We start from the raw sequence: 24,885 nt of genomic DNA on the forward strand, positions 1-24,885 counted from the left end.
GGCCACAGCCTGTGTGATTTCCCGCATGTGAATTGTCCTGAGGGGCAAAGCCATGGAGGCAGGAAGGAGACTGGCGGCTCCCAGCGGCTGGGGGAGGGCACATGGGGGGCTGGAAATGCTTGAAACTGGTGATGATGGTGACACACCCAACCTTGGGAGTATATAAGGCCACTCAACACTCTGTTGTTTTTTTTAAAGGTATTATTTATTTGAGAAAGAGAGCATGGTGGGGGGAGGGTCAGAGGGAGAAGCAGTCTTCCCCCTGAGTAGGGAGCCGGATGGGAGGCTCGATCCCAGGATCTGAGATCATGGCCAGAGCTGAAGGCAAATGCTTAACTGACTGAGCCACCCAGGTGCTCCCCTGTACACTTTTTTTTTAATTGTATTTAAAAAAAAAAAGATTTTATTTATTTATTTGGCAGACAGAGATCACAAGTAGGCAGAGAGGCAGGCAGAGGGAGAAGGGGGAACAGGCTCCCTGCTGACCAGAGTGCCCAACATGGGGCTCGATCCCAGGACCCTGAGATCATGACCTGAGCCGAAGGCAGTAGCTCAACCCACTGAGCCACCCAGGCGCCCCTCAATTGTATTTTTTAAGTGATCTCCATGCCCATCCTGGGGCTCGAACTCACAATCCTGAGTTCAAGAGTCTTGCACTCTTCCGACAGAGCCTGCCAGGTGCTCCGTGAACTGTACACTTTAAAGAGGCTTTATTTTTTTTTCTTTCTCGGTGTAAATTATATCTGAATTTTAAAATGCAAGACCAGCACACATCAAACACCATGTCAAGTTGTTCACGGGACGAGGCAACACTCTTGGTGACAAAGCAATGCCCACCACTTGCCGCTCTGCCTTTGGAACCTTCAGGAGGCGAGGACCTACCTGAGCATGTAGGTCTGGCTCCTGGGCCCAGAATCACAACTATCAGTGGCTTAGAGAAGGTCGCCAACCCCTCCCACATAGTTGAGGCGGAGGCTCTTGTCTTGTGGAGCTGTCCTGGTCCGGCTCCTTTATCCTGAGGCTGTGTCATCTGTCCCTGACGTAAGGTGCAGTGCTAAAGCTTTGTGTCCCCATACGTCAAAGTCCTAACCCCAGTGTGACAGGGTGTGGTGGTGGGGTCTCTGAGAGGTACGTGAGCTTAGATGAGGACCCAGGATGGGATTAGTGTCCCGAGCACTCTCTCCGCCAGCTGAGGACACCACAGGGAGGGGACCTCCACAAGCCGGGAGGAGGGCTGTCTCCCGAACCCAACCACACAGGCGCCCCTCACCTCAGGCCTCCAGCCTCCAGAACTGTGAGAAGTGAACCGTTGTGGCTTAAGCACATTTGACCTCACCTCCTGAGTTGACCAGGATACTAAGATTGCTCCCCCAGCTCTGGTTCCAGATAGCAGGAAGGGGCAAAGCAGAAGGAGGAGACAGGCTCCCACCTCTGATTCCCCCGCATCCCCAGGCAGAAGTTCATTATGTCGCAACCTCTAGTTGTTTGTTCTAGTGGCTTTGAAGCCCAGCCTGAAATCAGCGGTAGAAGGGGAAAACGAATCATGCGGGATAAGCAGGTCTGTCCCTGGGCCCATTAGTGGAAAAACTGTTTCTCCGTCCACTGCATCTGGCCACTCTCCAAGTGCTTGCAATCAGCAGACTTGGGGGGTTCTTGGAAGCTGAACAGCTGACTGGCTGTATCCGTTGGTTTGGGCTGTAGAAGCAGCGGCCTCACATCTGACTGGGTTTCAGCAATAGTTTTATTTACCGTATGAGTTTGTGGGTCGGTTGGCAGCTGGTGCTGGGCTCAGCTGGGTGGTTCTTCTGGGCGCGGCCAATCTGGCCCCAGCTTGCTGGTGCAGCCGCAGTCTTCTGGCTGCTCAGTGGAACTGGTTGGTTTAGGGCAGCCCTGTTTGGGATGGCTGGGACCTCTCTCCATGTGGTTGTATGCTTCTTTCTAAGGAGGGACATCTAGGGTTTTCTTTCATATATTTCAGCCTAATCTCACGCTCCCAGAATTTTGTTTATCTTCCTCTGTCATCCTGTGAATGGCTCCTCATGTTTTGGCAGCTTGATTCTGGGGCTTGGACCCCTTTAAAGAGCCTTCATGGAAACCCCACCCAGCAGTGTTCATTCCCATTGGATAGGCCACCCTTCATTGCAAAGATGACTAGGTCTCTGGCTCACTCTTTAGCTAGCTGGGGCTCTGCCACTTCAGATAAAACCAGGGTTCTATTTTTGAGGATGGAAACACTAGTCATGGGCAGGCAATTAGTCCGAGACCCAAGCCCAGGTCTTGGTGGTCAGACTGGGTTCTTGGGGCCTGACCAGCCCTATCTTTCAGAATTGTGTGTGCCTCCCACTGGTTTGGGATCCTATAAATGCACACCCAACTTCTCCCTTCCTAACAAATCCACAATGGAGAAGGTGCAGGGAATTATGATCATACCAATTCAGACAATTTTTCCACAGGAAAAAGAGGATTGTGTAGGAACAGAAATCATATGTTAACTTCTGTGGCTCTACACATTGGGATAAAACCCCTCTTCTGTAATTATTTTGGCTCCTGATGCTACAGGTAAGCAGAGGAGTTTGAGGGCCCAGGGGATATGTTAGTGTGTCGACAGTCACTAGAAGGCTAGCTACGGCATGTCTTTCACAGTACATCTCTCTTAAATTTAAAACTTTCCTTTAACGGTTTTAAAATATCAGAAATCACAATTGACCTACACTGTGCCTCGTTCTGTTTTCACTCTGGACAAGGGAGCAGACCTGATACTACACATCCCAAGACCCCCCCCCCCCCCAGTCCTTTTATATCTATGGCCAGCGTTATCTAGGCCTCATGGGATTTGTAGTTTATTTCTTCCTACAGGCCCAAGGACTTGAGTGGGTGGGCTCCTCCAACATCCCTTGGCAAAAAAGGCTGTCGCCCCATCCAAATTTTACAGCCTTCCTGGGCTATTTTTCCCACTCTTTGATCTGATCTCAAAGTATCTGCATCTCTCCTAGCCAGATTCAGGTTCAGGACACTTAAAGTGAGATTATTTCGGGCTTTAAAATGCTACGCGGGGTCACCTGGGTGGCTTAGTGGGTTAAGTCTCTGTCTTCGGCTCGGGTCGTGATCTCGGTGTCCTGGAATCGAGCCACGCATCGGGCTCTCTGCTCAGCGGGGAGTCTGCTTCCTCCTCTCTTTCTGCCTGCCTCTCTATTTGCGATCTCTGTCAAATAAATACATAAATAAATACTTAAAAAAAAATCGTAATAAAACGCGACGCCGAACGCTTCACTGAGGACTGCAAATCCCAGCATGGCTTGCGAGGAAATAGAGCCTGGACTACATTTCCCAACGTGCACACGAGCGGGAGAGGGGCGGGCGCATGAAGGTTCTGGGGGCGCTATTGTTGTGGACCCTGCCCCTTGGGCACCTTTACCGATGTGATCCAAGGGTTACCATGAGGGACTCTGGACTCCTCTTGCCCTTGGGCCTGGTTTTTCCGGTGCTTGGGGTTCTGCCTAGGACCCACCGTGCCTCCAGGGGCGGGCCCTGAGGACTACATTTCCCGGCGTGCGTTGGGGCTGCGGGCCGAAGGCAGTGACCTCTGCCCACTTTTGTCTCGAATCACGATCCCAGTCACCCGGGGAGGCTGGGACCCGGGTTGTCCCGAAGGCTCTCTGGGTCGCGTGGCGCCCTGGCGTGTCCCGTGACCTCGGGTATCCCTCCATTCATGGGTCGCGCACTCTTGGGCCCCACTCTGGCGCCGGGAAGAAGACAAATGTCCGGCCGCGTACTTCTAGTTGAAGGGAGCCGACCCAAGGGCCCACAGTAAAGAGTCACGTGGGGAAATGGGCGTTATAGCTTTCCCGGCTCCCGGGCCCCGTGGGACCGAGCACTGCATTTCCCGAAGCTCCCCGCCCCATCGCCTGGGATCCGAGGAGCGGCGGACTTCCCAGCGTGCCCCGGGGCGGAGCGAGGCCGGACGGTTGCCAGGAGCAACTTCCGCTTGCGGACTCCATTTCCCAGCGCGCCCCGTGGCGGCGTCCTGACGTCAGCGTGCCGGGCGGAGGCAGACAGATCCTCGGGCGGCGCGGGGCCAGCGGCAGTTCCCGGCTGCCCCGGGCGGGCGGCGGCGGCGGCGGCGCAGCGGCGGCTCGTCCTCGGGGCCCGGCCCTCGCTCGCTCGCTCACCGGGCGGGCGGGCGGCGCGATGTCCGGCGAGGACGGCCCGGGGGCGGGCCCGGGGGCGGCCGCGGCCGCGGCCCGGGAGCGGCGGCGAGAGCAGCTGCGGCAGTGGGGGGCGCGGGCGGGCACCGAGCCGGGCCCCGCGGAGCGGCGCGCCCGCACCGTGCGCTTCGAGCGCGCCGCCGAGTTCCTGGCGGCCTGCGCGGGCGGCGACCTGGACGAGGCGCGCCTGATGCTGCGCGCGGCGGACCCTGGCCCCGGCGCCGAGCTCGACCCCGCCGCCCCGCCGCCCGCCCGCGCGGTGCTCGACTCCACCAACGCCGACGGCATCAGCGCCCTGCACCAGGTCAGCGCCCCGGGTCCGAGCCCCCTCGAGCGTGCTCCCAGCATGAGTCGCGGTTGCCGCCCTGGTCTGCGCCCCCTCTGCCGCTCCACCCGCTGGAGCTCGTCGCTTCTAGTCTTGAGCCTCCTCAGCCGGTCGGGTCTTTGCCACCCTGCGCCGCCCCCTCTCCGGACGCGAGCCCCTACTGACAGCCTCCGTCTGGTCCGTTCCAACGGCTTCGTTGTTGCCGCTGCGCGCCGCCTTCTCCCGACCCCGAGCGCGCTGTACGAGTGTGCCCCCCCCCAGCCCCCGTTGCCCCTTTCCAGGCAGGTACTCGAGCAGCAGGGTCCTCTCGCTCTGGCGCCCCCCGGGCTTCCTGTCCTGGTCCCTGGCCTGGGCTGCCGCCTTTGCTAGATCCGGATCTTCCGTGTCGCTGCTTTCGGCTTCCTTTTCGTGCTCCTTCCCTGTTCCTTCTCAGCCTTGGGCAGTGCCCTCTGAGGCTGGGGGAGGATGCTCTTTTTTGGGCCGCTTTCTGCTAGGCTTTGCTTCCTTGTCTGGGTCACCTCGTCCTTTTTCCACCCCGATGCCGATGCCGTCTGCACTTTCCGGAGGCTGTGCCACCTGTCTTCCACAGGCGGCCTAGTGTGGGGGATGTTTGTCCTTCTCAGGGCACCGCGTCGTCCTCACGCCCCTTCCCTTGCTTGGCTAGGCCTGAATCCTCGGTCTTTTCTGGGGAACCTCAGAGCACCCACCTCTCTGTCCTCGGTCATCTTGCTTTCCGGGCCCGATGCCTTCTCTTGGAGATTTGGGCAGCTTCTTTCCCATAGGCTGATCTCTCTGGCTCTCGTCATGTCACCTCCGCAAGTCTTCTAGAACCCTGCTGGTCCTCTCCTCCACAAGCTGGCCCCCGTGCCTTTCCAAGACTCCCTGATTGTTGCCTCCAGTGTATCTGTGGCCCAGAAGCAGGGCCGCCTTATGCTCCAGGAATCTCTCCGGTTCTGGGTGCATTTATCTGTTCCCCCACGGTGGGACCTCCGGGCACAGGACTGGTCACGGAAGAGCCTCTGGCTCCTGTGTGATCCCTTAGACCGTCTTCTTCCTGGGCCAGTCCTCAGCCCTCTCCTCTGTGCCAGAACCCACAGGGCTCGGTAATGGATGGAGTCACAGCAGACCCTGGGAAGGAAAGGTTGATGGGGGAGGCAGGGATGTTGTAAGTAGCCCACTTCTCAGGTCTCCACAAAGAGGAGAGGAGCGATTGAGGAGAAGCAGAACTGGCCCTAAGTTCTAACCTCAGTTGCTCAGCTTTGTGGCTTTGCTTTACTGTCCATTCTCTGCCTCAGTTTCCTCTCCTGTGCAGCAGGACTAGCGGTGGGTCCCTCCCTGGTTGGGCTCTGGAGAAGGAGGGAGCTTGTATGTGTGGAAATCCCTTCAGGAAGCAGCGTAGGCGTTCAGCTGGGGAGTTGCTGCCGCCTGGTCTAAGTGCCCGGCCTCTCCCTTTTTCTCTTTCCCAACCCCCCAGGCCTGTCCCCTACAGAGTTCCTCGTGCTATCTGGGAAATTTTCTTCCACCCACAGAACAGTCCTGCTTCCCTGAGATCTTGTAAGTTCTCAGAGGACTTGGCAAGTCCAGGAGGGGTGTGTCAGGCTCCCGTGTCCCCCTTCGCCATCATCCATGACTTGGCTCACCTGGACTTCCCCTCAGGGGCTCTTGGTCCTGCTCTTGAGACTGAATCCCCCCTTCTCTGGCATCCCCTGGGCCTGGACCCTTGCAAAAGGCCACTCTGAGCTTACCTAGCAGGTTGCCTTTTTAGGTGAGATCTTTCTCCAGGCAGGTACCTGGTAAACTCACTCTATAGGAGGCCTGAAGGGTTAGGGCTTTGGAGGTTCAGAGAGGGGAAGTTCCCGCCTCAGGTCACATGGCCAGCAAGCGGGCGAGCTGGGGTTGGGTCAGGCCTGGGGTGGGGTGACCAGCTCATGGTGGTTTGCATGAGACTGGTCTGGTTTTTGCAGGGAAAGTCCCAGGTCTCAGGCATCTCCTGTCCCACGCTCCTGGGCCTTGTCTGGGTGAGTCCTGGGACTGTGATTTCTTTTCTGAATTCTCCCTGGAGTGGGCCCCGGGGCGTCAGCCCCCTGCCTGGGTTGTGGTCTGGGAGTTCTTAGAGCCGGTGCTTGCTTCAGGTGGGTTCGTTGACTACTTGAGAAGGCTCCTGTACTGTGCTTCAGGTGGGTTCGCTGACCACTTGAGAAGGCTCCTGTACTGTCCCCTCTCCACAAAATCGCCTTGTGCATTAGTGGCTGGCTCTGCAGTGTGGAGTAGAAGAGATTGGGAGCTGCAGTTCTTAGGTCTGAATAGGGAGGGTGGCAGCTGGGACTCTTGGGTCTGGGTGGGGGAGGGGCTTGGACTCCTGGGTCTAGGGGGGTGCGGGGGGTGGGGGCTGTCATCTGGATTCTTGAATCCCTGGTGCCCAAGCCTCGGGCATCTTTCACATGGATTCCTGTGCCTGGCCAGGTCCTTGAAAGGGAAAGGCCCATCTCCCTGCTTGACACCCCCCCCATCACCATGACAACCGGGTAGAAATAAACGGAGCCGAGTTCATCCCGTTCCCAGGGCACGTGTGGCCCCCCTTTCACGGCCTGAGTTTCCATGACTTCATGCTCTTGGCCCTCATGGCCTGCTTTCCCTTCTCCAGATGGGTGGTTTTGGAGAGGTGAGGGAGTTGGGGGGTTAATTTACCCTGAGAACTCAGGACTCCAGGCCTACCCCTTCCCTTGACCCAGCTCAGGTCCCAGCTCCCACCCCGTGTTTGCACGTGCCCTGGGCTATAAATCCCTTCTTTGTCCCCACTTGCTGTGCCTGCTTGGGCCAGGGCTCTTACCTCCCTGAGACTGATTTCTTCCTCCACTGTGCAGGGCCCTGACAGCAGATCAGGGAGGATCTTCCCAAGTGTGAACCTCTTGGAACAGTGCTCCATGTGTAGTGGGTCCTCAGTGCATGGGAGCTACGTCTGGGCTCCATGCTCTGGGAACAGGCAAACGCAGCCGTTTGTACACCTTGAGGAGTCTTTTCCAGGACTCTCTTTCTGCCCCACGTTCCCAGGGACTTGGTGACTTTAAGAGCCCTGCATAGCCTTGGGCCCCAGGGGCCTAGCCTCTCCCCTCAGGGTATAAGTCAGGGGCATGGTCAGTTCCTAGAGTGTATCTCCTGGGCCTGTGGGAGGAGGAGCTGGGGTCCTACACTCCTGGATTTGAGGGAGGAGAGAGCTGGGGGGCCTGGACTCCAGGGTCTGAGGGAGGAGGGGCTGGGGGCCTGGACTCCTGGGTCTGATGGAGGAGGGCCTGGGGGACCAGGACTCCTGGGTCTGAGGGAGGAGGGGCTGGGGACTCGGACCCCTGAGTCTGAAGGAGAAGGGTTGTGGGCATGGACTCCTGGGTCTGATGGAGGAGGGACTGTGGGCCTGGACTCCCCTGTCTGAGGGAGGAGGGGCTGCGGGTCTGGACTGCTGGGTCAGAGGAGGAGGGGTCCATTACCGGAAGCCCTGTCCTGTTGGTGGTGACTGGGGTACACTGTATCTGACAAAGCATCTTCCGGGATTTCTGCACCTGGAGGAAAGTCTCTATCTGGTTTGTGCTTGCAGGGATTTGGGTGTCTTGCTGTCATGGTCTCTGCTGAGCTCCAGAGGCCCAGCTGATCTAACCTTTGGGAAGCCAGGGGTGTCATCGGGAGCTGGGTCGTTCCAGGAGTCGGGTTGGTGCTCTTCCAGGCTCTATCCCAGCGACACCACGGTCTTTCCCTTGAGTGTCACAACTGCTTGTTCCCTGGATCTGTCTTGCGGCCCCTATGGGTGTCCTGCCTTGCTGGGCACACAGTGCGTGGGCCAGGCAAGGACTGACAGCTGTGCCCCTTGCGCCCAGGCCTGCATCGACGAGAACCTGGAGGTGGTGCGCTTCTTGGTGGAGCAGGGGGCCACGGTGAACCAGGCAGACAATGAGGGCTGGACGCCCCTGCATGTGGCTGCCTCCTGCGGCTATCTGGACATCGCCAGGTGAGGCAGGGGAGGTAACGTGGGATCCCCTGGGGGCCGGAGCTCAGCCCCTCAGCCCTGACCTTCCCACCCCACCCCTGCCCCCAGGTACCTCCTGAGCCACGGGGCCAACATTGCCGCCGTCAACAGCGACGGGGACCTGCCCCTGGACTTGGCCGAGTCGGATGCCATGGAGGGGCTGCTGAAGGCGGAGATTGCCTTCCGAGGTGGGCCCCCGGGAGCGGACAGCCAGGGCTCCGCGGCCGGCCTCTGCTCATCCCGGGATTGTCGGCCTCTCTGTGCTTCCGCTTCCTTTCCTGAGCAGTGGGAGTGTGAGTGTGTCCCCAGCCTTGCTCGGGACATGGAGTGACTGATTGTATATGGCGCTTGTACCGCCGGGCACAGAATATGAGCCCAGCACTGGTGACCCCAGTCGTCACCTTACCACTTGAGTAGGTGAGGAAATGAGGGGAGAGCCTTGTTTGGAGTCTCCTGGGTGAGATTGTCTACTCGTGGATTCAGTGCAGGGGTCTGGGGGATTGGTCATCTCATGCACAGGGTCAGTGCACCTCGGTGGTCTTTAATGTGGGGCCCAGGGCCCCCCAAAACTCTGCATATGGCTTCGTTCATATTTCTAGAGAGAATGTGTGTTGTTTCTAGCAAGTTCGCAGAGGGGCTTACGACTGAACATGCTCCCCCACCGGAGCAGCTGTCTGGGACCCGCTGATGCGTGGGGTGTGTGGGGAAGGCTGTGGCCTGATGGGTCTGGAAGGAGAGGACACGGGTGGGGGGCACTGGTCTGGGTGCTGCTATGAGCACAGGGCCTGGGCGGCTGTGGGGCCACGTGGCAGCTTCAGGGAGGCTGCTGTGCAGCAGGCACTGGGCCGTTGAAGGGGACACCCAGGTCCCCCGCTGGGCTTGGGCAGGTTGGCTGCTGGCCCCGTGGAGGTGTAGGTGGGTGCCCTGCTGTGCTTGGCGGGGGTGGGGGTGGGTGCGCAATGGGCAAAGCTGACCTGAGCCGAGCTTCCCTCGGCTCCTTGACTTCTTGCTCTGAGATGCTTTGAGCTTGGAGAAAGGCTGGGGCAGCCTCGGGGTGCGCACGTGACCCTGACCGAGCTTCTCCAGGGTTCGGCCGCTCTGTGGAGCTGAGGTGTGAAGCCCGGTTGGCTCTCTCTGAAGGTGTACCGTCCGTGGGTTCTTTGGTGTTTCGAGTGTGCTGCGTCTGTCAGCCACCTGCTCTGGGGGCTTCAGTCACCCCACAGTAACCCCACAGTAACCCTTAGCCCACGGCCCCCGGCCCCGGGAGGCCTCTTAGCCCTCGGTGCCCATGCATGTGCCCATCGTGGGTGTCTCATACAGATGGAATCACGCGCTAGAGATCCATCAGCTTGTCACGTTTTGGCACATCTGCAGTTGCCCTGCCTCTCCTCCCCCACTCTACATAAATAGCTCCCCCTTGCCCCGTTCCCGTTTTCGCCCTTCTTGGCTGCCTCCCTCTCTGCCCCTGGCCATCTCGAGAATGCGTTGCAGACTGTAACCCCCGTCCTGCCCTGGGAGCCAGAGTCTCCTCCAACAAGGACAATGGGATGTCACATTGTTACTCCTCTCTGGGTCTTGGGACCTTGAGGCTGTGCTGTTGATTGTGGTCCCCTCCTGTTACGGAGTCTCACGAGGCCGCACCCCGCCTGCCTTCGGTCCTCCCCTCGCCTTCCTCATCCAGCCTCGTGTCCGCGGCGTGTCCCTTGGCCTGCGGTGGGCTGCTACTTCTCCAGGAGATTCAGGTCTGCATTTTGGGCCAGGAATTTCCTCAGGGTGTCACTCCGGGAGACATGTGCTGTGTGTCTGCCTCGTCGTTGTTGACCTTAGCCTTGAACCCCACATGGGCCTTGGCCAGATGGCTCCAGTGTGGAGGCAAGAAGTAGTATGCGGGGGGATTCTGACAGCAGCTGCTGTGGGAGCCTGGCTCGGGCCGACAGGGTGTCCGTATGGCTGTGGGCACCCTGGCGATGTTCCCAGCCAAGTGTCCCTCGGCAGACAGACGGATAAGCAGTATGCGGTGTGTGCATACGATGGGGTAGTGTTCAGCCTCAAAAAGGCAAAAGATTCTGACACACTACAGTGTGAATGAGCCACAGGGACGTTCTGCTCAGTGAGATAAGTCAGACACAAAGTACAAAGACCGGATGATTCTGCTTACCCGAGGAACAGGACTAAAGCAGTCATGTCTGTGGAGACAAAGAGGAACAGTGGGTTTCAGGGGCTGGCGGAGGGGGAAATGGGGAGTTGCTGTTTAATGAGGACTGGGTTTCAGTTTCTCTAGATGAGTGTTCTGGTGGTTGTACAAGTGCAAACGTACTTAATACCACTGAACTGCACGTTTAAAAAGGGGTTAAGATGGTAACTTTTGTGTGTGTTTTTACCACGGTTTAAAAAAAAAAAAGCCAGTTTACAGGCTGTGTAACTGAAGTCCAGGAATTTTGCAGGCTTCAGGCAAGGGTTGATCCAGGGGTACAGCATCAAACCAGTCACTGTACTGAACTCATTCTTAGGCAGAGTCTCTCAATGGAGTACATGGCTCGGATTCTCACAGCTGAGCCTGATACTCCAGCTGAACCGGAGCTAGACTTACTCAGTTGTCTGAGCTGCCACTCTCGGTCTGAGCCGCCACTCTCGGTCTGAGCCAGCCCTGAGCCAGCCACTGGGGCAGGAGGGATGGGCGGTTATGGAGCCCCACCAAGGGCGCAGTCTTGTTGGAGGTCACACAGGAGAGAGAGTATATGCCCGGAAGGCCAGCAGCGGCCCTGCCATGCCGCACATGCTGCCCCCAGGCCTGGCCACAGGGCAGGCCTCAGGGACCTGCGCAGACAGTACTCCAGCCACTTTGCCCACAGGACTGGGCAGGAGAGGAGTATTTGGCAGGTCCACTCCTAAGCCACCTGACAGGCCCTCCCACCCTGGGGCGAGAACCTTCGTCTAGTTGTTAGCAGGCGTGAGAGGTGGGGGCCTGCACCAAAGGAAGAATGGATAAATCAGTAACCTGCGAATCCATGGACTGAGCGGGGCTGGCAAGCTTTCTCTGCGAGGAACCACATGGGAAGTATTTGAGACTTCGTGGGAGGCCCTGTCATGCTGCCACTGTCCCCTGTGGCTGCTTCCCCCATCACAGCAGGGGGCGCTATGTGACTGGTGGGCATGCCCGTGTTCCAATAAAGCTTTATTTATAAACACAGAGGACTTCCACATTTGGCAAACTTTAGTGACAGGGAGTAGATCTGTGGGCTGTGGGGAGGGAGGTACAGGGAATGACTGCTTCACGGGTACGAGGTTTCCTTTTGGGATGATGGGAAAGTTCTGGAAAAGGAATGGGGGTCGATGGTTGCACATTGTAAATCTAAATGCCACTGAGTCGCACAGTTTAAAGTAGCAAAATTGGCCCGTTTTATGTTACCTTTATCTTGCCATGGCCACAACAAAAACAGTAAAACACCAAACAGGTTTGCCAACCCCGGTCAGGAGCTCCATCAGTGAACAGGCAGATTTCAGCAAAAAAACAGATTGCAGGGGGATGTACGAACATGCCGAAGGTTGAAGAGAAGGTCAGCAAGCCCCCAGCCCCGCCCCGCCCATTCCCTGCGCAGGTAAGGCCCACGGCCCTGTCATAGGCTGCAGGGGATTCCCCCTGAAGGAGTTGTGGCCGGAACCTGTCCCATAGCGCCCAGCACTCGCCTGGCTGTCCCACCCTGGCTGGGGCTTGCAGGTGGGCCCTCACCAGGCACACATTCCTGGGGCGGCTGCCCACAGCTGAGTCCCTGTGAACCAAAGCCGAGACCCTGAGGCACTCGGACTGGAGATGGGGCCCGAGTGCTCAGGGGCCAGCAGGTGGCGCAGCTGGGCCACCAGGTCGCCTCTGCTTTCTGCCGCTTCGGGCGTGCCTTCTGGGATCTGGCGTGGAGACTTAGAGCAGGAGGTTTACAAGGATTCGGAGGAAGGATAAAGCGGATGCCTGTGCAGGAGCCCGTCCGCGGCGGTGGTCACCTCGGGGGCCACAGGGTGTCTCTCTGTCATATTTGAGTTTTTCAAACCTAAATGGTGGGGCCGTGGTTGCTCTTTGCCGGTGCTGTCCAGCAGAAAGCCAGCGTGAGCTGCAAGCAGAACAGATGTCTTAAGTAGGTGCAGTTAAAAAAGTAAAAAGAAACCGGTAAAATTAATTTTAATAATACGTTTTCTTTAAGGCCATATGTCCGAGACATTATCATGTTAACATTAATGAGTATAAAGAAAACTGTGCAGGGGAGCCTGGGGGGCTTAGTCCGTTAAGTGTCCAAGTCTCGGTGTCAGCTCAGGTCTTGATCTTGGGGTGGTGAGATTGGACCCCATGGGCTTGTGCTGAGCGTGGAGCCAGCTTGAGATATTTTTCTCTCCCTTTCCCTCTGCTCCTCCACCTGGCTCATGCTCACCTCACTCTCTCCAAAAAAAAGAAAAAAAAAATCTATTCATGGGTTGTCGCATGCTCTCCCCTGCCCCCCACCAAAATCCAGTGCGTCCTTTACGTTCGTGACACCTCCGAGCTCGGGCTAGTGTGGCTCCAGAGCTCCGGCTCTGCATGTGGTCCATGGCTGTGGAGCAGGAAGGCCCGGCTCCATGCAGCACTTCGGAGAGCATGAGAAACCCCAGCTGGAAAAGCAGAGACACCAACAGACTTGGGGGAGAGATGGAACGTTTCCTGGGAAAGGGAAGGACTGTTTCTGAGTCCTTTCTCAATGGGCTGTACCGCGCACACTGTGGATACCGGGGACGGTCGGCAGACACTGTTCCAGCCTCCACAAGGCTGCCTGTTTTGACCCCAAATCCGCTGATGTGTGAAGTGGCAGCTTGCCTTCCGCATCCGTGAGTGCAGGATGGCTTTCCCGTGAAACCAGAGGAAAGGGTGAACCTGACCGACAGAGAAGCCTGTTGGCCTCACCGCTTGTCCCAGGTGACAGTGCAGCTGTGAACGGGAGCAGCTCCTGGGGAGGAAAGCAGCTGTTGCCTCGGTGACCCTTGGCTTGGTGCACCCTGCTCACAGGCAGCAGAAGTGGTCAGGACAAAGTGCGTGGGGGTGCAGGGCTAAGCATTTTATGGGTGGTGCCCGGGAGAGTCGCATGTCATCAGACACTGGGTTTGCTCTGTAAACTCCAGGCTTTATACTTAAAAATACCGGTAGGGGCGCCTGGGTGGCTCAGTGGATTAAAGCCTCTGCCTTCGGCTCAGGTCATGATCCCAGAGTCCTGGGATCGAGCCCCGCATCGGGCTCTCTGCTCGGCGGGGAGCCTGCTTCCCTTCCTCTCTCTGCCTACCTCTCTGCCTACTTGTGATCTCTCTCTCTCTCTGTCAAATTAAAAAAAAAACCAAAAACTGGTAAACGTAGCACTTCAGTTGAAATGGGAGGAGGCCTGCCTGCAATCCCCATTCTCCCCCCACCAGCAGCGACCTGGAGACCCGGTGGGGAAGTCCAGGTCCTTCGCGTCCCAGTGGAGCAGACAGATGGAGAGGGACAGGGCAGGGCCGCGCTGCCCTGTGCCTTCTGGAGCCCAAGGTGTGCGTCCCACCTGCTGCCCCTTCTTGTCCTCCCAGGTGTGGATGTGGAGGCGGCCAAACGGGCGGAGGAGGAGTTGCTGCTTCATGATACCAGGTGCTGGCTGAATGGGGGCGCCATGCCAGAGGCCCGGCACCCCCGCACGGGGGCCTCTGCCCTGCATGTGGCTGCTGCCAAGGGCTACATCGAAGTGATGAGGTGAGCTGGGCTGGCGGGGTGCTCCCTTTTCCCTGCTCCTTGACTTGGGCCCATCTGTTCCTTCTCGCCCTTCCGCTTCCCTGTGGACTTTTTAAGTTGGGTATGTAGGCTGAGTATTTCCCTTTAAACACAGCCTTTGCTGTGTCCACAACTCCTGACGTCCAGCCTCTTCGTTGCCATTCAGTTTAAAACATTTTCCAGCTTGTAGTCTTTCCTCCATGACCCATGGATTATCTGGAAGTGTGTCGTCCATTTCATGCAGATGCGTGGGATTTTCCGGTCAGTGTTTCGTTACTCCTTTCTGGGCTCGACTGCAGTGTGGTCAGGCAGCAGGTCCTCTCTGATTCCAGACTTCTGAAGTCCTCTGAGGTTTGCTTTAGACAGCAATACATGTGGGCTGGAGAGGAGTCGTGCTGTCAAGTATGGCGTTCTATGTAGGTCATTAGGCCAGCTTTGTAGTTATACTGTTTAAATCCTTTATATTCTTAGTGATTTTTTTTTTTCTGTCTGCCTATTCTGCCAGTTACTATGAGAGGTGTAAAAAACATTTTTTTAGTTTTTTTTTTTTTTTTAAGATTTTATGAAATTTCCACATCCAGCGTGGGACTCAGATTTACAACCCCGAGATGAAGAGTCATGTGCTCTACAGTTGAGGCAGCCAGGCATCCCCTAAACTTTTCTACTGTGTTCATGGATTTTGCTTGTTCACCCTTATGGCTCTAGCAGGCTTTATTTCTGTATTTCAAAGCCAGGTTATCTGGTGCGTATGTGTTTACACTGCGTGAACTTGAACAGTGCATGTTCCCTTGCTGCCGTCCTCCGCTGGCCCTTGTCCATGCTTGGATGCCTCGCCCTTTTCTGTTGGGGTCGTTGGTTCCAGCTCTTATTCTCAAACTTCCTCTCCTCTCTTTGTGATTTGTACTTTATTTTTAGTCTGAAAGTGGAATAGAGACGAACCCTTCATCTCTGCTCACTTCCGTGTTGGATTTCAGGCAGGTCTTCTAGGGAGGCACTTAAGATGACCCCTAGTAGCTCCAGGCTCGTGTCCTGGTGGCACACCTGCTCTGAAGGTAGAATGTTTTGTTCTCCATACTTAAAGCAAAAGATCAGGTCTGATGCTCGTGGGCCGCCATGGGCACCTGCCCGTCTCAGAGCTAGTCCCTTTGGCGAGGGGAATGGGATACTGTACATGGCCGTGCCCGGCATGCACTCAGCCCTTCCCTCTTCTGCCCATGTTTTCCATCTCTGAGTCTCAGGTGGCTGCTTCACCTCCTGCCATAGCGTCTGCATCCCAGACAGCAAGAAGGGAGAGAGGGGGAGAGGAGCAAGTGTCCATTTCCCTTTAGAAGAGCAACCCAGAAGGGACACACACACTTAACGCTCACACCCCATTTGTCAGACCACTTGGCATTTGCCCAGCATTACCCCATCCCAGTGACTCACCTGGCCACTCACAGCTGCCGCGGAGACTGGGACACTCCTCTGCAGCCAGGCGACAGTGTGTCCAGCCAGGAGTCGGCACTGTCCCCAGCAGGAGGAGAGGCCGTATTTGGGGCAGCCTCACTTTCTGAAATGCTTTGGATGCAGACATATTCTCTGAGTCTCATTCTCTGAGTTCGTTACTGCCCCTCAGAATGGCTCTGTTTACAGCTGGACCCATTGCACGTGTAGGACTATGTAACTGCCCGGCTCCTCCTTGGAGACAGACGGCAGGGTAGAGACATGCGGCAGGCAGCTGTTTGGCGACTCATGGAACATCTGCTGTGTGCCAGGCCGTCTTCTAGGGCTGGGGACCCAGGGGCGAATGGGCCAGGTCTGGGCCCATGTGCGGCCCCCAGACAGGTGACCAGGGAAGCAGGCCACATCAGAGGGCCCTGTGTGCATGGAGGGCTGCCAGTCGCCACGCTGGGGACCTGGAGCTGGCTGATTCCAGGTTCATCATACAAGGTTGAGCAGCCTCCGGGGGTGCTGGGAACACACCCACCACAGTCATGACAGCCGGCCCTGTGTGGCCATTGCCCAGTGTTCCCAGGGGGCCAGCACCATCCCTGGTTGACCACCTCGGGCCTAGAAGGATATAATGCCCACTCCAGGGCAGTGGGGGAGTGAGCGTGTGAGCGGTGGCCTGGGGACAACTGGTGACTGACCATTTGAGACCCCCTCCCACGCCCCGGGACAGAGGGCCGAAGGGGCGTCCTCGGGGAAGTAGCAGGTGCCCAGTGCGGTAAGGAGAGTGAGCTCTGGGAAGGTCAATGTTGAGGTCAGCGGGGTATGCGGCACTTTCATTCGGAAAGCCTCCTTGTGAAATAACACCCCCCCCCATCGTCCTACTGTGCGCTGGCTCTTTCCCACGGCCTCGGCGCCTGGTGCCAGCCGTGTGCGCGGTGGCCCTGAGCCTGTAACCGTGCCTTCCCCACGTCCTGTGCTCTGAGATGCTGACGATCGCAGACTCACGGAAGCCAGGCTTCCTCAGCCTCCCCACTCATGGCGTGTGGACCAGATGAGCCTGTGCTGTGGGGCTGCCCTCCATGCCCTGGGATGTGTTGGTAACATCCCAGGCACGCACGCCCAGGTTGGGACAACCAGTAGTGACTCTGGACACTGCCCAATGTCCCTGGTGGCCAGTATCCCCGTGGCTGGGACCCTCTGCAGGCCGGTTCCTAGAGCAGTACCGCCCCGAGGCTGCTCCTTCTGGGGCCTCAGCCTTTTCAGCGGCTCTGGGGCTGTCTGTCCCATGGTGGGGGGCGACGGTCAAGAGAGCGGCCCCTCTCCTGCAGGTGCCAGGAGCAGTGTTTTGGAGGCTGCCTGCTGGCAGGCAGAGCAGCCGCACACAAGGGCTCTCGGCCATGGGCCTGGGACCAGGTCAGTGCTGTCGTGGGCCCTGCGCCGCCAGCCATGTGTCAACCCTCGGTGTGGAAGCCCTATCTTGGTCCTTGACTCTCAGCCGTCCTGGCCCCCAGGCTGCTCCTTCAGGCTGGCTACGACCCTGAGCTCCGGGACGGGGATGGCTGGACCCCCCTGCACGCAGCGGCCCACTGGGGTGTGGAGGATGCCTGCCGCCTGCTGGCAGAGCACGGTGGGGGCATGGACTCGCTGACCCACGCGGTGAGGGCCAGGCGGCTTGGGGGCGGGGGTGGGGCTGGGGGCTGGTAGGGGAGGGATTGTGGGGAAGGCCTGCTCACCTCCGCCGTCCTCCCCCTCCACCAGGGCCAGCGTCCCTGTGACCTGGCGGATGAAGAGGTGCTGAGTCTGTTGGAGGAGCTGGCCCGGAAGCAGGAGGATGTGAGTCTCGGGCACCCTCTGTCCCTGCAGCTGGCTGAGTGAGGCCCCCCTGCTCTGCCCCAGCGGTGACCAGCAGGAAGAGGAGTCGTGGGGAGGGGATGGGGTCTGGGGCGGAGGCAGGGCCCCAGGCTCAGTCACACCTTGGGATAAGGATGAGGATTAACTGTCCCAGGCTCAGGGGACCTGCCTGAGCCTGGCCTTGTTGCTGGAATAATGCAGAGTAAAGGGATGAATGGCATGGCTTCTGGGCTCTGAAGCCTGGCTCGGCCATGGAATTGCTGTGTGAGCTCAGGCTGGTCACTGAACCCCTCTGGGCCTCCGTTTCCTCACCTCTGAAATGGGGATAACGGTGTGTGCAGCTTTATGAGGAGCTGTGTGGGGTATATGCTCTTCTATGACGGGCATGTACGTTACTGAACGAGAATGTCTGGTCATTGCTCGGCAGATGGTAAGCTGTGCAGGTGGCCAGTGGCCTCTCCTGGGGGCCGGGCCCTAGCCCAGAGCTTCCCATGAGCGGCAGGTAGATGGACGCACATCCCTCTGTTGGAAGGTCGGCCATGGTTCTGGCCTGGTGGGCAATGTGCACGGGTTGGGGGAAACAGCATATGCCAAGGCTGGGGGAGCATGAGGCAGGGGGGCCCTGGGTTGGGGACCCAGCCGAAGGGCTTGACTGCCAGGTGGAGGAGCGGTGTGAGACTGAGGGTGAAGATGAAGGGGCCACAGTGGGCTTTGTCGATGAGGCAGGGTCAGCCCTTGGCGAGGGGGAGCACAGATCTGTGTGTGCCTCCAGCCTGGAGGGAGTGCTTCCGCCCGCGGCTTGTGGGCCGGGCTGGGGTCTGGCAGACGTGGTGACTGGCTGTTCTAGGGGAGGAACCATTGTGCAGAGGCTAGGCTTGTGCCCAGCGAGCCATAGAGAGGGGGCTCCTGGGGTGGAGGACCAGGCCAGTGTCCTGGGCGAGCAGGGCTTCCTGGGAGGAAAGAGCCTTTCTGGCGATGAGCCCAGAGGTGGCTCTGAGAGCTTGAGGGACCCAGACACCACACAGCCACCTGCGCAACACCCTGATGAGCCCACAGACCCTCCACGCGCACCCCTGGAGCAGAGCGCATCATGTCTAGAGCATTCTCGAGTTCAGACAAGCAGAGCACTGCATGCTGGGCTGGACGCGGGCGCTGCGGGGCCTCCCAGCAGCCTGCTTTCTCCCCTCACAGCTGCGGAACCAGAAGGAGGCCTCCCAGAGCAGGAGCCAGGAGCCCCAGGGGCCTTCCAGCAGCAAACACCGAAGGTAGTAGGCGGGCGCCTGGATGGGTGTGCTGGGGTCTCTTGGGGCTTAGTCCCCGACACCCTCCTCTTCCCACCAGGAGCTCTGTGTGTCGCCTGAGCAGCCGAGAGAAGATCTCCCTCCAGGATCTGTCCAAAGAGCGCCGGCCTGGGGGTGCAGGGGGGCCCCCAATACAGGACGAGGATGAGGGAGAAGAAGGCCTCACAGGTGGGGGCCGGAGTCTGGGTTTTTGGATCTAGGAAGAGGGAGCTGGAACCTGGACTCCTGGGTCTGAGGGAGAAGGGGGTTATGGGCCTGACTTCTAGGTCTAAGGGAGGAGAGGGCTGGGGGTCTGGACTCCTGGGTCTGAGGGAGAAGGAGGCTGTGGGCCTGACTTCTAGGTCTAAGGGAGGAGGGGGCTGGGGGCTGGACTCCAGGATCTGAGGGGGACTGGGGCTGGAGTCCTGGTCTGAGGGGTGGGGAGCTGGGGGGCTGAGAGACAACTGGCATTTCCATTTTCCTGTGCCACAGGGCCACCCTCTCCAGAATCCAGAGCTCTCAATGGAGTGTCTTCCCCGCCACCCCCTGGCCCTCAGGGCCCCATGGTGAGTCTGGGTGCCCTAGAGGGTGATGCTAACTTGGGAGGGGCAGGGAGGGATGCCATGAACTCTGCAACTCTCTCTCAGGGTATGTAGGGTGAAGATTAGTTTCCAGAGTTCCCCCCACCAACTGTCTGCTTCTTTCTGGTGGCAGCCTCAGGGGCTGTTGGGAGTTGTGGTTTGTGTGGTGGTCCTTCTGGGGTGACACTTGAAGAATTGGGGAAGGATCCTCTGTGTAACGGAGACCTTTCTCCTCCCCAGCCCCCAGAGGAGGCCCCCTTCTCCAGGCGCTTTGGCCTCCAGAAGACAGGCAGCTCTGGGACCCTGGGGCCCACAGATAGGCAGGGGGCCGAGGGCACCCCTGGGGCTGCGCTGCAGCGCTCAGCTTCCTCCTCGAGGCTGGAAGGGAGCTCTGCTCAGGTGAGTGGGGCGAGGGGCGGGAGACTGAGCCCTGACTAGTCGAGGAGAAAGTCCACCCCAATCTTGGCCTCTTTCCCCAGGCCAAGGAGCCCCGTCTGGCCAGAATTATGCCGACGCCCTCCCGCAAGCTGCCGGAGCCCTCCGCCTTGTGAGTAGCAGCCTAGGGCCTGGGCTGTCGGGGTGGGAGGCAGGTCTGGGGTCCACCCTCGTCAGCATGACCCTCAGCAAGTCCCTTTGCTCTCTGAGGTCTCTGCCTGCCATCGCTCTCGGGCTCTGTTTTCCTCCAGTGCATCAAGTAAAGCTCACTGTTAATCTTTCAAGGTCACAGTGACAGGACCTCCTGTTGCCTCTGGCTGTACCTCCTGCCCCCTTCCTTCCTGATGCAGACGTGCTCCTGCCCCAGGGCCTTGGCTCTGCAGCCCTTTCCTTCACTCCAGAGTCCTTTAGCCTTCTGGCATATCATAGGACGTACATGAGTTTTTATGCTTTGTGTTTGTTCTGCATCTTTTAATGTTGGACTCTTGGGGGCAGAGGGACTTGGCTTCTGCTCACTGCTGCGTCTCCAGCACCTGCCACGTAACTCGAGTTTGAGTAAAATTTGCTGGATGCCTGAATTCACACAGGTTTGAGATCTCTAGGTGTCCTCCCTCAGCTAACCACTCTCCTCCCTCTAGGATTTCGGAGCCTGAATCCCCGGTGAAGCCCAGTGTCCCTGTAGCCTCCACAGCGCCCCCAGCTGACTCCCGGGACCGGCGGAGGTGAAGAGGCAGCGGGTGGGAAGCCCCTTTCTTCCTGCTGGGAAGAACTGCATGGCCTGGGCCTGGGTCCCCACGCCTCCGGCAGGCCCTCTCTAGAGGGGGCATTTGTCCCAGGGTTGGCTGTGAGTTGGAAGTTCCTTGAAGAGTGTCAGCCATGAGAGGGGAACAGGGTTCAAAGGACCCTCCTTGAGGTTGGAACCTTTCACTCAGGTCCTACCAGATGCCGGTGCGGGATGAGGAGTCTGAATCCCAGCGGAAGGCTCGATCTCGCCTCATGCGCCAGTCTCGGAGATCCACACAGGTGGGGGTGTGGGCTGAGGCCTGGACTCCTGGGTCTGAGGGAGGAGGGGGCTGGGGGTCCGGACTCCTGGGTCTGAGGGAGGAGGCTGCAGGGTCTGGACTCCTGGGTCTGAGGGAAGAGGCTGCAGGGTCTGGACTCCTGGGTCTGAGGGAGGAGGGGCTGGGGCTTCAGCTTGGAGATCCCTGACTGTCCCCACTCTGCCAGGGTGTGACTCTGACCGATCTGAAGGAAGCGGAGAAGGTAGCAGGGAAGGCCCCAGAGCCGGAGAAGTCGTGCCTGCAGAGCCTGGTGAGAGGGGTCGGGGAGCAGGCACAGGGTGGTGGAAGATGGCTTTGGCTTCTGACCTCCCTGACCCTCTCCTCCAGGACCCATCTCGGCGACCCCGAGTCCCTGGGGTGGAGAACTCTGATGGCCCTGCCCCGAGAGGTGAGGTCTGGTCTCTGGGAGATGGTCCTCCTGCCCTCTGGCCCTTCCAGTGCTCCTGCTGCAGTGTTTTCTGGGGTGTCGGGCTAAGGACCCTGACCCTGCAGGAAGGGAGGCCCCTCCACAGGTTTCTGGACTGATTTCTGTCCGTCCCCCTAGCAGAGGAGCCTGACGGGCAGGGGCAGGGACCACAGGCCAGCAAGGAGCATCGCAGAGTCGGCAAGGAGTGGAGGGGGCTTGCAGAGGTGAGGGGTGGGGCCCGGGTGGGCCTTGGAGGCAGGGTGGTGGGCCAGACTCCCCTCCTGGCATCAGGCTGAACTCCACCTCCACCCGCAGGGGGAGGAGGCAGAGCCAGCCGACCGCAGCCCAGACTCCAGGTACAGGGTTGGCCGGGAAGGGTTTGGGCTGTCTGCAGGGCTGTCGAGAGCCCCGCTGACGCCCGGCCCGCCTCCGCCCCAGCACTTCAGAGGGCGGCCCATCACCTCGCAGGCAGCGGGACCCCGAACCAGCCTCGGAAGAGCCCGATGGAGGCTTCAGGAAGGTTTGCAGACATCCCCCCAAGTCGGCCTCTGTCCCTGTCGCCCCCCATCTGTGGCTCTGCCTGCCACACATCCCTGCACTGCCACCCCACAGCCTAGGGGCTGGCAGGCCTGACCCTGTCCCTCCCCCCGGGCCCCCAGCTATACTCAGAGCTACGCAGCGAGAATGAGCGGCTTCGCGAGGCCCTGACGGAGACCACGCTGCGCCTGGCACAGCTCAAGGTGGAGCTGGAGCGCGCCACGCAGGTGCGGCCGTGGTCTGTGCTCCCCGGGCATGCCATGCGGGCTCAGCACCCGCCGCTGGGCAGGGAAGCCCGAGCAACAGAGGGGGGACCGGGTCGGGGTGGGGTGGATCCTTGGGGGCGGGCTGGGTGTTGAGGGATGGGGCCCTCCAGAGCCTGGGCAGCTATCCACCTCCCGGACTTTGTGGTTTGGACATTTGTCTTTCTTCTGTTCTCACCAGAGGCAGGAGCGCTTCGCAGAGAGACCGGCCCTCCTGGAGCTGGAGAGATTCGTGAGTAGGGGCTGCTGGAGCGGGGCCTGGTGTGGCCTCAGCCTTACAAACCACTCTGGGCCTGCAGAAGGCCACACTGACCCAACCTGGCCTTCTGACCTCTGCCCTTCCCAGCCTTAATGGCTGCTGGCCCTCCCCAACCCCTGGCCCCTGGGCCTCATGCCTCCTGTTGTTGGTTCCAGGAGCGCAGGGCCCTGGAGAGAAAGGCAGCCGAGCTCGAGGAGGAGCTAAAGGTGAGTACTAAGGGGGCGCCGTGGGCAGGGGGTTCCACTGGCCCGGGGCCCCGGCTGACTACTCTCTGCCACTCCTCTCCCACAGGCCCTGTCCGATCTCCGGGCTGACAACCAGAGGCTCAAGGATGAAAACGCAGCCCTGATCCGCGTCATCAGCAAACTCTCTAAGTGACTCTGGAGAAGGACCTTCCCCCTTACCCGTATTTATCCAGCTGCTTCTGCCACACGCATCCCTTCCCCTGTGTGAGCACGAGTGACAGGGCTCCCAGGGGGTCTCTGAGAAGCCATAGCCTCCCTTCGGGGCCTCCAGACTGTGAGGGGAGTACAGAGTCCCCAGGAGCCAAGGGGGGCCCCTGAGGCCAGGATGGAGGCAACAGGCCGAGCCAGGTAGGGGGATGTTGCTGAGGGGGGCTCGGGGCTGGAGGTGGGACCAGGGAGGAACCAAGGACCAGGAAGTGCCAGGACCAGTAGCCAGGACCAGAGTGGCCACCAGAGGTGCCCCTCTCACGTGTGATGCCACCCCAGTCACCCCTCCCATTCCTGAACAGGGATCCGAGAGTGCCAAGAGTCCCGCCCGCCCGGGCCAGGTGGGGCTGTATATAGGGTCCGTGTGCAATAGGGAGGGAGGTCTCTATTTTTTGCTGCCCCCTCCCCGCCCACTGTCAGGGGCAGGGGGAGAAGATATTTTCAAGACAAAGCACAGGCACCACAAATAAAAGTCGTGAAGTTGCTGCCCAGTGACTGTGTCCCTGGGGTGAGGGGGTCGGTGTGCAGTCCTTCCCTGTGCCTTTGTGTCCCTGGCCAGACCCCTGTAGTGCAGGGGTGGGGTTGCCGGGGGTGCATGGGAAGGGCTTGCAGGGAGGGGGGCCACCTCGAGCCATGGCCCCGAACCAGGGCTGCCGCGGTAGCCACAGGCGGGAATGCGCAGCTGGCCCAGAGGCCTGGGCTCACCAGTGCTCCTGAAACGAATTTGAGCCAACTGCCAACACTGATCTTAAAAATGCTAGATTTGGGCTTTTTTGGCTATTTGAATGGGGTAGTAGGACCTCTTCGTCCAGCACGGTCACAGGTGGCTGGGGCTGGACACGAGGTGGGGGCGTTCTTTCCTGGTTATGTTCTCCTTTCTGGACCCCGTCCTACCTCCTGGTGCTGTGGTAGTGAGGGAATGGGAAAGACCTGACATGTGAGGAGAGGAGGGGGCTGTGGGGGGTGGGGCAGGGGCTGAGGAGGCAGGGGCATCTGTGTGCCCACAGGATTGTGGACCAGCAGCTCTGGGTCAGCCCTCCGGAAAGCTGGCAGGGGCAGATACTTGCAGGTGTCAGGGAGGGAGCCAGGCAGGTTGTCAGGGAACAGCAGGGACCGAGTCTGTAGGGCAGAGGTGTACCTGAAATGTGGAGACGAAGGAAGCAGCCTGTGTGGGCAGAGAGAGACAGGAGTGATACCTGAAATGTGGAGACGAAGGAAGCAGCCTGTGTGGGCAGAGAGAGACAGGAGTGATGAGGTTGGAGGTGACGGCCAGCTGTGTCGGGATGGCCCTGGTGAGGTGGGACCTAGGCTTTAACAGGTCCCTTTGGCTGCTGCATTGACAACAGTCTGGGGGATGACAGGGACGGAAAGGGGGGGCCTAGCTGCTATGATCTCAGCAAGAAGTGGGGGTGGCTAGAGATGGTGAGAGACCGTGAAACTCTGGGAACAGTGGAGGGGACAATAGCCTGCAGATCCTGACAGGCAGATTGTGATAGGATAGGGCGTGGGGTCTGCTTTGCTCCAACCCTGCATCTTGCATTTTATCTGGTGGGTTATGGGGGGGGGCAGCAGAGGTGGTGGGGGCAGAGGGGAACAGAATCAGAACTCCTGCGTGCCCAGGGCTGGGTCTGAGCTCATCTGATCTTGGAGGGCAGCCTGGGGGTCTTAGGTAGAAGCTCACAGGAACTAGGTTGGGGGGAGGGGAGGCTTGGCAGTGGGCATCTTGGGGACACAGAAGTGATCACAGGTCGAGGAGGAAAGGGTCATCTTCCTAAAGCTAGAGAGGCATCCAGTCTGAATGAGGGAAAACCTGTCCTAAACCAGCCGTGCTCACGGTCTGGACCATGGGAAAAGGAGCTGGCTGTCCCTGACAGTTGTCCCCTTACAGGAGAACAGTGGCCAGGAAGCCTGTGGCACATGCAAAAGTCAGGCCTCCTTTGTGGCGGGGCCCCCAGCAGTTGGTGGGGATGGAGGGGAGAGGGCACTGGGAGAGGACAGGCTTCTCTGAAGTGGGTGTTTGAGCTGCAGCAGG

General features: G+C 59.1%; 1 protein-coding gene across 3 annotated transcripts; it reads left to right on the forward strand.

The window, feature by feature from the left end:
* The first annotated feature begins 4,144 nt into the window (after positions 1-4,144).
* Positions 4,145-23,338, forward strand: PPP1R12C (protein phosphatase 1 regulatory subunit 12C). 3 transcript variants are annotated; one of them, XM_082709816.1, is made up of 22 exons: positions 4,145-4,509; positions 8,397-8,527; positions 8,615-8,733; positions 14,120-14,279; positions 17,240-17,384; positions 17,487-17,561; positions 18,771-18,844; positions 18,921-19,048; positions 19,352-19,425; positions 19,681-19,839; positions 19,920-19,987; positions 20,514-20,597; positions 20,808-20,898; positions 21,103-21,186; positions 21,264-21,324; positions 21,484-21,566; positions 21,658-21,698; positions 21,781-21,862; positions 22,002-22,106; positions 22,324-22,374; positions 22,557-22,607; positions 22,693-23,338. In XM_082709816.1, exons 1-22 carry the CDS (start codon positions 4,189-4,191, stop codon positions 22,777-22,779), a joined length of 2,274 nt encoding a protein of 757 aa, XP_082565942.1. In that variant the 5' UTR covers positions 4,145-4,188; the 3' UTR covers positions 22,780-23,338. The 3 variants fall into 3 exon arrangements, with proteins under 3 accessions (XP_082565942.1, XP_082565941.1, XP_082565943.1); XM_082709815.1 differs by having other exon boundaries at positions 4,147-4,509; positions 21,481-21,566; XM_082709817.1 differs by lacking the exon at positions 19,681-19,839 and having other exon boundaries at positions 4,147-4,509; positions 21,481-21,566.
* The last annotated feature ends 1,547 nt before the right edge of the window (positions 23,339-24,885 follow it).

Source organism: Mustela nivalis (genome assembly GCF_964662115.1).
Source record: "Mustela nivalis genome assembly, chromosome: 18".
NCBI lineage: Eukaryota > Metazoa > Chordata > Mammalia > Carnivora > Mustelidae > Mustela > Mustela nivalis.

Coding starts and splice junctions, on each gene's coding strand:
- PPP1R12C (XM_082709815.1), top strand. CDS start 4,189: ATGTCCGGCGAGGACGGCCCGGGGGCGGGCCCGGGGGCGGCCGCGGCC. Junction 21,567..21,657: donor AGTGGAGGGGGCTTGCAGAG/GTGAGGGGTGGG, acceptor CTCCACCCGCAG/GGGGAGGAGGCAGAGCCAGC. Junction 22,608..22,692: donor AGCTCGAGGAGGAGCTAAAG/GTGAGTACTAAG, acceptor CCTCTCCCACAG/GCCCTGTCCGATCTCCGGGC.